This window comes from Lycium barbarum, chromosome 9 (genome assembly GCF_019175385.1).
Source record: "Lycium barbarum isolate Lr01 chromosome 9, ASM1917538v2, whole genome shotgun sequence".
NCBI classification, from domain to species: domain Eukaryota; kingdom Viridiplantae; phylum Streptophyta; class Magnoliopsida; order Solanales; family Solanaceae; genus Lycium; species Lycium barbarum.
In genome coordinates, this window is record NC_083345.1 from 121,756,592 (window position 1) to 121,769,756 (window position 13,165).

The window sequence follows — 13,165 nt, forward strand, 5'->3', positions numbered from 1 at the left end:
AGATGCTGCAGCAAGAGCAACTACACACCTGATAATCACCATCTTAGCAACAGGAGAAATAGTTTCTTTGTAGTCCAACCCTTCAAGCTGACTATACCCTTTGGCTACTAACCTAGCTTTGTACCTCTCAACCTCACCAGATGCCTTAAACTTCACCTTATACACCTATTTACAACTAATAGGGTTCTTACCAGGAGGAAGATCAACAATGGACCAAGTACAATTGTCCTCAAGAGTTGAAATTTCAGCTTTCATAGCATCAACCCACTGTGAATGTTTACTAGCCTCTTGATAAGTGGTGGGTTCAGAAACAATAGAATAAGCAGCCAATGAAGCTCTATAAGTAGAGGAAAGATGATCATAAGTAATATAGTCAGTGACAGAATACAGACGACTAGACTTGGTGGAGAGTGAACCAACATAATCATTCATCCAAATAGGAAGTTTAGAAGCCCTAGAGGATTTTCTAGTAGCAAGTGAAATAGGAGGATCCTGAGAAGCAACAAGATCAGGATAAGGATTATTCATCATAAAAGGGTTGTCATTAGCAGAAGAAGAAAAAGAAGAGGACGTAGGAGGACAAGAAGAGAAAGAAGTAGCAAGAGTAGAAGAAGTGGAGGAAATGGAAGGTAAAGAAGTAGTAAGGCTAGAAGAGGAAACCAGATCAGAATCAGTGAAATCTAGCACAGGAAATAAATGTGAAACATCATCTGAGACAAATTTGAAAGCAAAAATGTCTTCCTTGTCTTCCTTAAAGACATTGTCTCTACTAACAAAGAAACTCTTAGAGGACAGATCATATGGGAGATAGCCTTTTTGGACAGAAGAGTATCTTCAATGCACAGAAGGAACAACTTTGGGACTAAATTTATCCAATTTTCTTACTTTGGTGGCATAACACAAGCTTCCAAAGACTCTAAAGTGATCAAGTGATGGTGCTTTATGAAAGAGCTTCTCAAAAAGAGAAAGGTTATGTAATAGAACAATGGGTTGCCTATTCAAAGCATAAACAACACCAAACACACATTCCCCCCAAAACTGTAATAGTATAGATGCTTGAAATCTTAAAGCTCTGGCCATACCCAAAATATATATATATATATATATATATATATATATATATATATATATATATATGCCTTCTTTCCACAACTCCATTTTGTTGAGGAGTATAAACACAACAACTTTGATGAAGTACACCATGATCAATCAGAAGTCTGTGAACTTGTTCATTAAAGAACTCAGTTCCATTATCAAACCTCATGGTTTTAACACCACAATTAAACTGTTTTCTGACAGAAAAAAGAAAATTTCTGAGAATTACTACTGATTCAGTTTTGTTGTTCATCAAATATATCCAAGTTGAGTAATCATCTACTATGGTTATAAAATATCTCTTACCATCATGATTTGGGACCCTATATGGACCCTTAACATCTGTACATGCAAAAGATCAAAAGAAGGAAGAGAAACAAAAGTTCTTTGAGTAAAGGGCATCCTTGATTGTTTAGCAATAGGACAGACTGAACAGTCATGTTCATTTAGTTGCATACATTTCAAATCGCTTATTCTTCTGAGTACTTTCAAAAGAGCATGATATCATCTCCCAAGGTAGTCTTATCAGAATTATTTACAGATGAGCAACTCACAATAGTGCTAGTAGGGGAACAATACTTGTTATTAGCATTCAAACTACTAGGAAACACATCCACTAATGACATAGCATGTTTATTTGTATTTACAATATCTTGATCAGATCTTCCAGTCTGCAAAATATAGAGGCCTTGATCTTCCTTACCAATCCCCATCACCTTCCCATTTGTGAGTTCCTGAAACAAGCAAAAATAAGGATAAAAAGACACCACAAAAAAAACAACTCTTTTATGATCTTTGACACTGATAGTAGATTGTAACTAAATTATCGGATATATAGGACATTTTGTATAGTTTTGTCCTTAAAGATAGAAGATTCACTAATATGGCTTATAGGAACTTGCTTACCAGTAGGTAGATTAACCTTGGTTTTAGCTAAGTTAACTATAGTGTTGTTCAACAATTGCTCATCATGCACCATATGATTAGATGCACCTATATCTATAATCCAGCTAGGACCAAGTAGATCAGATAATAAAGCAAATATAGTACCTGATGTACTCATTGTTGTTGCATTAGCTACACTTTTTGATTGTTTTCCTTTGTTCAGTATTTGCACTATCTGGTTATACTGCTCCTGAATGAAAATAAGAGCTTGTGGAGTATTGGCAAAGCGATTTCCAGATGTGGATGTTGAAGGGCCAACTACTGCTGGAGTTACTTGAGATGCAAATTGTTAGCATAACTGACTGAGTGAGCTAAGTGTCCTTTCTTCTCATACTTGAGATCAGATGTATAGCCATGTAGTTTGTAACAATTGTCCCTTGTATAACCTTTGAAATGACAGAAGTCACATTATAGTGCACTCTTGTCAAAGTTGTTTCTAGGTCTGAAACCACCAGACTTTCCATAGGACCATTTCTACTAGATTGACCACCATAACCACTAGTCTGACCACCACCATAACCACTAGTTTGACCACCACAACCACTAGTCTGACCATCATTGCTATTGCCAGTCCGACCATTATAGCCACCTCTGTGTTGATTATTATAGCCATTATGTTGAGTTCCACTGTTGTAGTCATGATTATATCCACTATTATTCACTCTGTTACTCATTAAGGCTGTGGATTCTGAAAGCTCAGCATTAGTAAAGGATCCTGGAGTGTTCAACCTTTAGCTTTCTACATTTAGTGTAATGGCATAAGCTTGATTAATACTAGGCAAGGGACTGATCATCAACACTTGGTTCTTAGTGTGTTCATATGATTCATTGAGTCCCATTATAAATTGCCATATCTTTTGCTTCCTAAAATGGTCAGCATACTCTTTAGATTCAGGACATGCACAGTTAGGATATGGTGCTAAGGCTTCATACTCATCCCAGAGTTCTTTCAGTCTAGCAAAGTAAACTGTCACAGAAGATACTCATTGAGTTAATCTAGCAATTTCCTTATACAAATAGAAAGACCTAGATGCATTGACCTTATCAAACCTTTCTCTCAAATCCTCCTAGATTTCATAAGCACTCGATGCATGTATAACACTGCTGGTTAAACTCTTAGAAAGAGTGTTCATGATCCATGCCAAAACTATTGCATTGCATCTATCCCAAAGTTCATGTAAACTGGGATCATATGATTCCTTTTTACAAGTACCTATCACAAAATCTAGCTTATTCTTTCCAAGCAAAATAATGCGCATAGATTTACTCCAAATTGAATAATTCTCAGAACCTTGCAACTGAATAGAAATAAGAAAAAAACCTTGTGTCTCTGAAAGATGAATATACAATGGATGATTATGATGAACATGATCGTACTCTTGACCATTACTTGAAGTTGCAGCAACATTGGATCGATTTCCCTCTGTTTCTTCAGTATTCGTCATTGTTTTTCCCAGAAAACAACAATTAACAATAAATTTGTACTGACTTAAGTATAGAACAATAAGAATCTTCAAGACCTAGACTTTACGTCAATCGGTCTTTTTTTAATTAAAAACAAACGAAGGAATCAAACTTCAACTCAATTTATAGAGAATTAATTCATTGTTAAGCTAAAATGAGTTAATCTAAAGCTCTGATATCATGTTAAAGAATCTCAACAATGGGGGAAGCAAACATGAAAGGAAATGGAAGGAGAAAGAGAGTAAGGAAGAACTGAGTTTATTCAATGAAAGGAAATGCAAAAAATTGTACATTTTCAATGACTTCACTCCTATTTATACATTGTGAACTAATCTAATAACTAGCTCTCAATCTGCTGATCCATCTACACGATTTAACTTAATATCCTAACTAACTCTAACCAACTGTATACAGTTGGTATACAACTGTCATAACTAATTTAACCGACTCCTTCATCAATTATCCAGAAATCCCAATCAAATATTCAGCTAAAATACATGAATTTAGTTGGAATGCCTCCTCATATGCACATTTAAGCACATAAAAATAACATTATGAGATATAAATGCAAGAAAGAGTTTAAAATAAAATTCAAATGAATACCCAACGGATTAGGGGTCTGTGGCATTAGAGGGGGAAATAATATGGATTGGGTGGGAGCTCATCCAGTCAAACTCCAAGTCAAGAGGAGAAACGGAATGCAATTTACTTTTCAGATAGCGGCAACAGATTGAATTGAAATCTCTTCTTTATTTAGGGTTTAGTGTTGTTGGAGTAAAGAAGATGACAGAGGCAGTGCTGGTTACAGAGGCGGCACCAGAGCCGGTGATGGAGAAGACAGTTACAAGTGTTGGGTAAGGAATATGCAAGTTGGGTCGATTTTGCTAGATGGGACGGGTTTTAATTTGACAAGATTTAATTTGTGAGAAATAATATCCACGTAGGCGCCATGCAGGATAATAAAGGTGGTGACAAGGAAACTAACGGTTCAGGTGTAAATGTGATCTTAAAGTTGGATGGGAAAGGCAAATATATCCAAAAAAAAAAAGAGGGGGAATTTAGCTTTTTTCTAAGAGTACAGGGGAATATATGACCCTTTTTCATTCCCATAATTATATACTACTAGAAAATATTTATCATTGAAAATATTTTGCGAGAAAACGTTTTCTATCACATCAAATTTTTATCATTAAAGTTATTTATGGATTTTAATTTACAAAAACAAAATGACAAAAATGGTCTCTTATGTGAGGCGGAGCCAGTAATGTTGTAAGGGGTAAGGCTTCCCTTCAACAAAAAATCACACTTTATATATCAAGTAAAAATTATTATATATATAGTAGATGTTGAAGCTTTTTAGCTTCTTCGTGCGTTTACTTCTTTATATTTTTCGGTAAATTGATTAAACGACCCTTTCAAAATTTAACAGATCGCTTCTGTGTTATGTCAGAATCGCCCATGTATACAGAGGTTTATATGAGGGTCATATACCTCTATTCTCCCAGACACAAGCAATTGGACTCTAGGAAGAATTGCCGGGAGAAATGTGCAAATAGCCACTTTTTGAACAACTAATTAAACTTTTGAGTTTAAAAGAGGTATCATGGGTAAACTAATGCTTTTCGTATTACTTTGCATACCTCTATATTTTACACTATATGCTAATTAGGGTAAAATAATTACCCGTTTTAGCCCATATTTTTTTTATCCGAGCTAGCCCCCCACCACCACTCCCACCCCCTTCAAACTGCCAGATGCGCCTATCTTACTGAAGTGATCACACTTAATACTTTCTCTTGTTGTGATGTTTTTCTAGTCTATTTTACTCTATAACGATGAGGAATGATGAAAGCCTCTCAAATTATGTCATAAACCTACTATGTGGTTTGTGTCCTATTTTCAGTGTGACCAATGATCTTTAAGATGCTAGTTTGTACTGTCAGTCTGGAAGTTCTCCTTCCAACTTTGCATCTTTATTTGATATGGATTTTCTAACCTATTCGTGGCTTGTGTGTGGTTGCACAGTAATTAATATAGGTAATGTATTTTTCTTCTGGCGTTGCTTCTTTATTTTTTCAATTTTCTCTTCTTCTTATTTACACTTTTATACTGTGTAGAAGTGTGTATAAACACCTCTTGTATAAGTTTTTATAATATTGTATACTAGTGTAAAAGTGTGTGTAAACACCTCTTATACATTATTACACACTTTTATGCAAGGTTGATACATTGTCTACAGTAGGTGTATAAAGTTGTATATTGCTGTATAATATTGTATATCGTGAAAAAGTGGCAATGCGGATGTAAATTAAAAATATGGCTATGTGGATGTAATTTCTTATGCTGGATTGTATATTATTGAAATTTCCCCCCACCAAAGCAAATCTCTTAATTGAACAATAGAAATAAGCATTTTACAGTCGGATCTCCATCCCATTAGTTAATCTAAAAGAGTTGTTACTTCTATTCAGTTAGCCATTGCAAACACAAAAGATATCTACTCTAAATGTGTACCAAGATATAACTTAATATTTTACAAAACCGTACAGCAAAAAAACTGGGGAAGAACAAAATTTACAGTAAGGTAAAATTCACTCAAATTTTACAATAAGGGAAAATTCACTCAAAAATTTGTCAAGACTGTCTTGATTACAGAACATTAAACACACTAGGGTTCCAACTCTTCATTGGTCAGGTATATGTATGTATGTATGTTGCATCTGAAAAATACAAATTTCATCTTGTGTCTTATCAACTTTAAAATAACAGGATTTTGAAGACTTTGCAGACTTGTCCGTCACACAAGAAACATTCTGAGTCCACCGACTCTAAAACCTGGACTTGCCTCTGCCTTAAAGTACATATGTACACGCTGCTCCATTTCTGATTCCTAACTGAAAACACCAAATAATTTTGAAAATTCGTATCTTATCATCTTTAAAGTAATATGATTTTGAAGACTTTGCAAGCTTGTCCGTCATATAAGACATTCTGAATCGATTGACTCTAAATCCTAGATTCGCCTCTGCCTTGAAGTACATATGTACGCGATGTTTCATTTCTGATTCCTAGCTGAAAACACCCAAATTTTCGTGTTATTAATACCGACTCACCTACTGTCATGTTTGATGACCACTTATCTGAAGAAGGTTTAAGTCTTGCTCTTCAATATCTAGCAGAATCTCAGGATGTACAGCGGCGCTGTTAACATTGAGGACTCTCTGAATATTTCTGTGATCGAATATTTCAACTTCTACCGAAAACATTGAGCTTACAGGCTTATGATCAGACATTTTTAATTCGGCTCGCTTGTAAAAGAGCTGCTTTATACCTTTCCCTAACCACAAAATACGGTCGCACCTGCAAGATATTAAGAAACACTCGTTTCAGCGTCAATTGTCAAAACAAATTTAACTTCTATGCACCATCAGTACACTATAAGGTCATACAAAAAATAACTACATGTGATTGGCCATAATAAGCGAGTATTAGTAACCTGAAAAATAATGCAGGTGACATGCTACAACAGGTTAAAATACACTGGTAATGTAAAAGTTCTTTTATAATGTCAGTGTAAGTTAAATCCTATCAAAATATGCTGAAAGATTGTGATTGTAACAATGTTTTGTTTGACTTCAAGATTTTGCAATTTATCCATTTAAAGAAAAATTCACTTACCAAGCCGGTGATCTCTTCTTCTCCCCTTCTCTTGGAGTCTCCCCGACATATCTATCAGTGTTGATTTCATACTTGTATGTTGGTGCAAAGTTAATCGCCCCTTCCTTCCAATCAGCAAAAACATGGCCACTTCGGAGTTCGTTGATTAGCTGCCAATGTGATGAAATACTATTATACATTGACATCTCAAAGAATTTATATATATATATATAGTGCAATCTTTAACCGGTTATTGCAGGTTACTTCATGTTTTCTAATTACCATATCATGTTTGATTCGTAGAATTAACTATTGTTGTAGGTAAACTTAATCAGTAAGTGTACAAAACATAAACTCGTACTTTTCTCTACGAGTCTTACCTCGTCATTTTTGAGAAGATCATCCCACTGTTTTTTGGCAACAAGCTTCCGTACCTCAGCATCCAACATATTGATTCGATAATTTAAATCTCCAAACCAGAATATCTGACTGTTCACATTAAACGAAGGTGTATAAATCATGCGTATAAATACTTCATTACTTATTTGAAATTAGAAAATACAACTTTTTATTAGAACATCAATAACAACAGTCCCCCTGTATTCAAGATATCATATTTCTTGTAATAGAAAACACTGAGCAGTTATTCTTCATGTTTAGATCTAATATACTTCAAGAAAATCATCCATTCCACGAGAAATAATAATGTCAGAGTATCGGATACTATTACTTACGCATGAGATGGAATTGTTTGTCGTTGATCAGCATCAGTGTCGAATAAGTTTGAGAAATGTGTGCGCCTCATAATTTCGCACACATCAGCATTACGCCTTTGATCCGCCCCATCCTTTTGGCCAGAAGTTAAATGTGAACAAACAAAGCATAGCCTTGACTGGAAAAGAGACATGCTCACAGAAACAGATCCCTGTATATAACCATAAATTCATCAGCTTTAGGTTTCATGTAATAAGCAATAGGTTCAATTTACTATATCATGATATATGCAAGCGGCCGAAATTGTAGTAAAGGTACTCAAGAAAAATGCAAGAATGTCACACCTGGATTCGAACCTCCAAGCTAAAACAATTTTTGAACCACCGACGCTAAAAGCTTCCCTAATGTTATGTGGATTCAACAAATTATATACTCACTCTGTCCCAATTTGTGTGACCCTCTTTCCATATTAATCAGTCCAAAAAAGAATGACACATTTTTATATTTAGTAACATTACCTTTAAACTTTCCATTTTACCCTTAATGAGATGATTTATAACCACACAAATTACTGCTTATTCTAAAACACAAGTTTCAAATGTTTTTCTTTATTTCTTAAACTTCGTGCCCAGTCAAGCACCTTCACATAAATTGGGACAGAAGGAGTATAAAAAAAGGGTTACTCGGTGCACGAAGCATTCCGCATTCACGCATGGACCGGGGAAGGGTCGCACCCAAAGGGAGTGTCATGTATGAAACCTAACCTGACGCAAGCATCACTGACTGATTCTACGGGTTTAACCCGTGACCTATAGGTCACATGAAGACAATTTTACTGTTGCTCTAAGGCTCCCCTTCATTCAACAGTTTATATATTCTATTTACACAGTATAATTTTCCCGAAGGCAATTCAATTAAGCCCCGTCACTGCATATAAGAGATGAAAATAAAGGGGAATACAACCTTCTAAAGTTCAAATGTGCTTTTCAAACTCCAATATTTCACTTTCTACAACTAGTGAATGCATGTATTTTTATTCAATGAAATTCTTGAAAGAAATAATACCTTGTTGCCCATGTATCCCATGAGACCGACTCCAACAGGGGAGACTTGCAAGTTGTTTATGTGCCTTCTCAACCTCCTACGGACCCAAATCGATACATATATCCCAACCATCTGCTTACTTACAATACGAATATAACTCGGGTGTTTTAGAAGCGAACTTTCATCTTCTAACTCTGTGTATTCCTCGAAGAAGTCATTTTCCTCGTCAAAAAATTGATCGGAGCCATCAGATTGAGCATCAAGAAGTACTTCAGGCTCCTCTTGTTGATTAGTGCACAACGATCCTAAGTTCACAGAGCTTTGGTGTCCTTGTTTTAACCTGCTACCATCTAATCCCATATCATGATTGCTAAAAGCAAGAGCGCAGCTGCTCGACACTCCCCTCAACTTAAAAGTTGAAGAAAGGACTTGAGGCGTTGCGTCGAGTGAATGTTCAGGCCAATCCAATCGACTATCACAATCGATGCCATATATTCTCTTCAATTGCAAATTCTTCCTCAGGTTGATCATGTTATTTTCAGCAAAGCACGTGGGTTCCATCGATGCCTCTGCCATTACGTCTAGTGCAGTAGTAGTAGTTACCACATCAGAAATTATATCAGCTGCAGGCGAAGTCCTTAACACCGGAGACGGTGGAGCGCTATAACTCTTTAGCTTAGCCTCAGGTTCCACTGTTGTTCTGTTTAATGTTCTGCGAATGATAGCCTCCCATTTTGGAATCGGCCTTCTATTTTCTGCTCCCAGTACATTTCCAGCATTTAGAGGAACTACCTCTTGGAAGCTGTAAAGAGCAAATATAAATTCACTATAAGTTTGAACTCGATCGTGTAATGTAACTCTCAACGATGAAAAGTTTGGTACATCAGAAAGCTATTCTATGTGAAATGACTAGATGAATTAACAAGTGAAAGCAGAAATGAACTTTTGTTTCTTTTTTTAGATGTATATGCAGCTTTGAGAATGATTTTTAACTGTCTAGTCTCAAGCAAACACGAGCTGGACTTTAACTATGTTAAAACTTCTCTTCATTGATTTGTTTAGCTGATTTAGCACCAAAAGATCCCTTTGCTAGACAAAAGGTAAACGCAACGAGGCAAAAAGGGGACGGGAAAAATCATCATGGAAAAACATAAGAAAATTGCAGGAGATTATATGATGTTGCATCCCGTGACCTACTATATGATGGGTTTAGTGGCGGAGCCAAGAATTCTAACAAGAGGACTGACAAAATTCAATAATGCCACACCAAGGATATCAAACCTGCTATCTAAAGCAATTTTTGAGCTACTTTTGTCGCTACACTAGAAGTTTCATTTTTGTCAAGGGTATTCAACAATTTATATATACACAAAAATATTTGTTTTTACCATATTTACACATTCAACTACTACTAAAATAACAGGAATTAGCGACAGATAAATTCTGCAGCTAATCAGCAAAACAAAAAATTCATTGCTAGCCCTATTTAGTATTTAGTGACGGATTACCAGAAAACTCTGTTAGCTATGAGCTATTTAGTGACAGATTCACAAACTTCCTAGTTAAAATCCAGTTTTTTGGGTCGTTACAAGGGAGTTTAATTGAACCCCCTTCGAAGCATATAGTTCTGCTCATGGATGGATTTCACATAGGTAAAGGCAAAGAGGAAGAGCGACACACGGATCGATTGAAAGATGCCAAATTGATAAAACACTAACCCAAGGATATATATATCAGCTGGTTCATTCATACAAAGCCACTCATCAATATCAAGATCCTCATCCGGACGTCTTCCAGCAACATTCCAAGTTCCTATAGTAACTCTGAGGAAAATCAGGGCATATGTAAATCTCCCAGAAACGAAAATCTTATAACTAGATACTGGTATCAGAAAAAGCAAATTGAAATGGACTGAATTTAAAGCCAAACCTCACTTCTTTTGTATTTATGTACTGAGCTCTTAGTGTTTCTGATTTCCCTCTCCTGTGTCTAGATGAATACTTGGTTGAAGTCTTCCCTGAGTAATTTCAACATAATTTACATTTTACAGAACAGAAATTAAAGCTTAGTTGACATAAAATAGCTGCATATATTGAAAAAAATAGAATAGCTGAAATATCTAAGGGACATAATGGCAGTTGCACGCGCCTTGACTATTCCAATGGTTACTTGCTACCTCCACTTGCACAGGTACAAGGTAACTGTCAACCAAGGCTTAGGCAAATAGAAATAAATCACTTACTATTTTTCTTAGTCAAAATTGAATCCTAACTTCTCATCAGATGCAAAATTTTAAGCATGAACATGAAATTCAGCACAATCAAACTCATGATTGTAGTAGAGTATATGTATGGCTTTCACTATTACACCTGTTACTTGCTACCTCCCACTTACATAGGTATCAGATAACTGTCCACCAAGGCTTACCCAAATAGGAATAAATTGCCTAGTATTTCTTTTGTAGTCAAAATTGCATCCTAACTTCTCATCATATGCAAAATTTAGGCATGATCATGAAATTCAGTACAATCAAAGTCATGATTGTAGAGTCTATAGAGTGGTGTGTGCTTTAATAATCAAGCTCAACTACAAGCATAGAGCAAAACAAAAAGAGATAGATGTATTTACGTGAAAGGGTAAAATCAATTAAACACGAAAAAGATGAAAAATACACCAGGTGATTTCTTCCCATTTGACTAGTCTACTACAAGCATAGAGCAAAATAAAAAGAGATGGTTTGTTTATGTGAAAGGGCCGTAAAATTACTTAAACGCGAAAAAGATGAAAAGATGCCAGGTGATATCTTCCCGTCTGCCTAAGTCCAAGTAGGCAAAGTTATTTGACGCCCGTGTTGGTTGGAGGTAGCAGTACTTGGTGGAAGAGTCGAGGTGCGCGCAAGCCGATCCTGACACCACCATTATAAAAAAAATCAAACTGAAACAGAATTTCAAGAAGTACCTGAAGTTTGAGACTGGGAATCCGTAGGTTTCCCTGGTGTTCTGTGCCAATGATCTTCATGCACCCTTTCATCATTTAGAGAGCAAGCTGGAAATTTTCCAAAAGAACAAATAATCAACCTCTTGAATTATTTTTTAAAAAAACACAAGAAACACATTTTTATGGTTTGTAAAAGAAAATCCTATACCATCATCCTCACTCTCTGCCTCAGTGTCAACTTCATCTTCACTAAAATCATAGAGCTTAGGCTGAATATTCAACCATTTCTTCATCACAATTGAGGGCCAAAATGCCTACAACCAAAACAAATCCCTCTTCACAATCAAACAAATAACAAAGAAATATACTATAGAACTTTTTTAGAAAAAAACACACCTCTGATCTTTTTCCTCTTCTGGTTTTCATTTGCACAAGAACGAAAAAATTGGAAACTTTATAACTTAATGAAGTTCAAGAAAAGAGTAAATGCTAAATGATTTGTTCCCAAGAATGACAAAAAAAGGAAGAAAGTGTCACAAAAGACTTGAGACTTTTTTTTTGCCAGTCGTGGAGTTTCATATGTATTTAAGGGCCTTCTCTAAGACCATTTAACAAACAAGTTGATACCAACGAACGGTTGTGGCAGAGTGGTAAGTACTACGTCATCCTTTATCAGAGGTTTTAGATTTAAGCCCTGGGTATGAAATTGACTTTGTTAGGGAATCAGGTTTTAATCCGGCCCTAATACAAATACAAAACACCAAATGGAAAATAAAAAAAACAAACAAGTTGCTAATTACAAAGAAGATTCTTACAAAGACCAAATGGAATAGGACATAAAAAAGTTATGGCCAAGCTTAACAGGCATCCATTCCTCAACTTGCATTTGTAAAAAAAAATAAAAAAAAAATAAAAAGGAAAAAAACTCAATGGTCACAAAAATTAGAGAAGAAGAAAAGTGTGATATTGCTGAAACACAAAGAAAAAGCATATCCAAATAGGAGAAGTCATTTTCAATCTTTAACAACTTTTTAGTACAAAATTCAAACGATGGATCCATGTCTAGTGGGCTAACATAAGCCATTGAACCAATCTATTGATTTATACTAATGTTTATTTTTAAAATAAAATAAAATAAATCCACATGCAAAAGCTGCTTGTAGCATGATTTGAAACTAAAAAGACAAGAAGTGACAAAGTCCAAGAATCACATATTAATGGAATATTCAGAAAGATTAGGATCTAGGAAGAGTAATTAATCACTTGTCTAATTGAAGGTCAAAATTCATCTAGGAAGAGTAATTAATCA

At 35.4% G+C, this 13,165-nt stretch overlaps 2 protein-coding genes across 8 annotated transcripts; both read right to left on the reverse strand.

The window, feature by feature from the left end:
* Positions 1–1,453: 1,453 nt before the first annotated feature.
* Positions 1,454–4,527, reverse strand: LOC132609753 (uncharacterized). Of its 6 annotated transcripts, none has more exons than XR_009570932.1 (3): positions 4,108–4,475; positions 2,146–3,463; positions 1,455–1,829 (listed from the first exon to the last, which is right to left on the reverse strand). XR_009570932.1 is itself a non-coding variant. In XM_060323890.1 (2 exons), exons 1-2 carry the CDS (start codon positions 3,446–3,448, stop codon positions 1,584–1,586), a joined length of 333 nt encoding a protein of 110 aa, XP_060179873.1. In that variant the 5' UTR covers positions 3,449–4,468; the 3' UTR covers positions 1,454–1,583. The 6 variants fall into 6 exon arrangements, 1 of the variants encoding a protein (XP_060179873.1); XR_009570930.1 differs by having other exon boundaries at positions 2,146–3,469; XR_009570929.1 differs by having other exon boundaries at positions 2,146–3,007; positions 3,091–4,470.
* Positions 4,528–6,000: 1,473 nt separating this feature from the next.
* LOC132609755 (type I inositol polyphosphate 5-phosphatase 2-like) lies at positions 6,001–12,745 on the reverse strand. 2 transcript variants are annotated; one of them, XM_060323892.1, is made up of 11 exons: positions 12,253–12,745; positions 12,065–12,170; positions 11,878–11,964; positions 10,849–10,936; positions 10,638–10,742; positions 8,941–9,721; positions 7,896–8,086; positions 7,542–7,650; positions 7,183–7,331; positions 6,667–6,864; positions 6,001–6,576 (listed from the first exon to the last, which is right to left on the reverse strand). In XM_060323892.1, the coding sequence occupies exons 1-11, from the start codon at positions 12,280–12,282 to the stop codon at positions 6,573–6,575; spliced, it is 1,848 nt and encodes a 615-aa protein (XP_060179875.1). In that variant the 5' UTR covers positions 12,283–12,745; the 3' UTR covers positions 6,001–6,572. The 2 variants fall into 2 exon arrangements, with proteins under 2 accessions (XP_060179875.1, XP_060179874.1); XM_060323891.1 differs by having other exon boundaries at positions 6,001–6,864; positions 12,253–12,738.
* Positions 12,746–13,165: the final 420 nt, after the last annotated feature.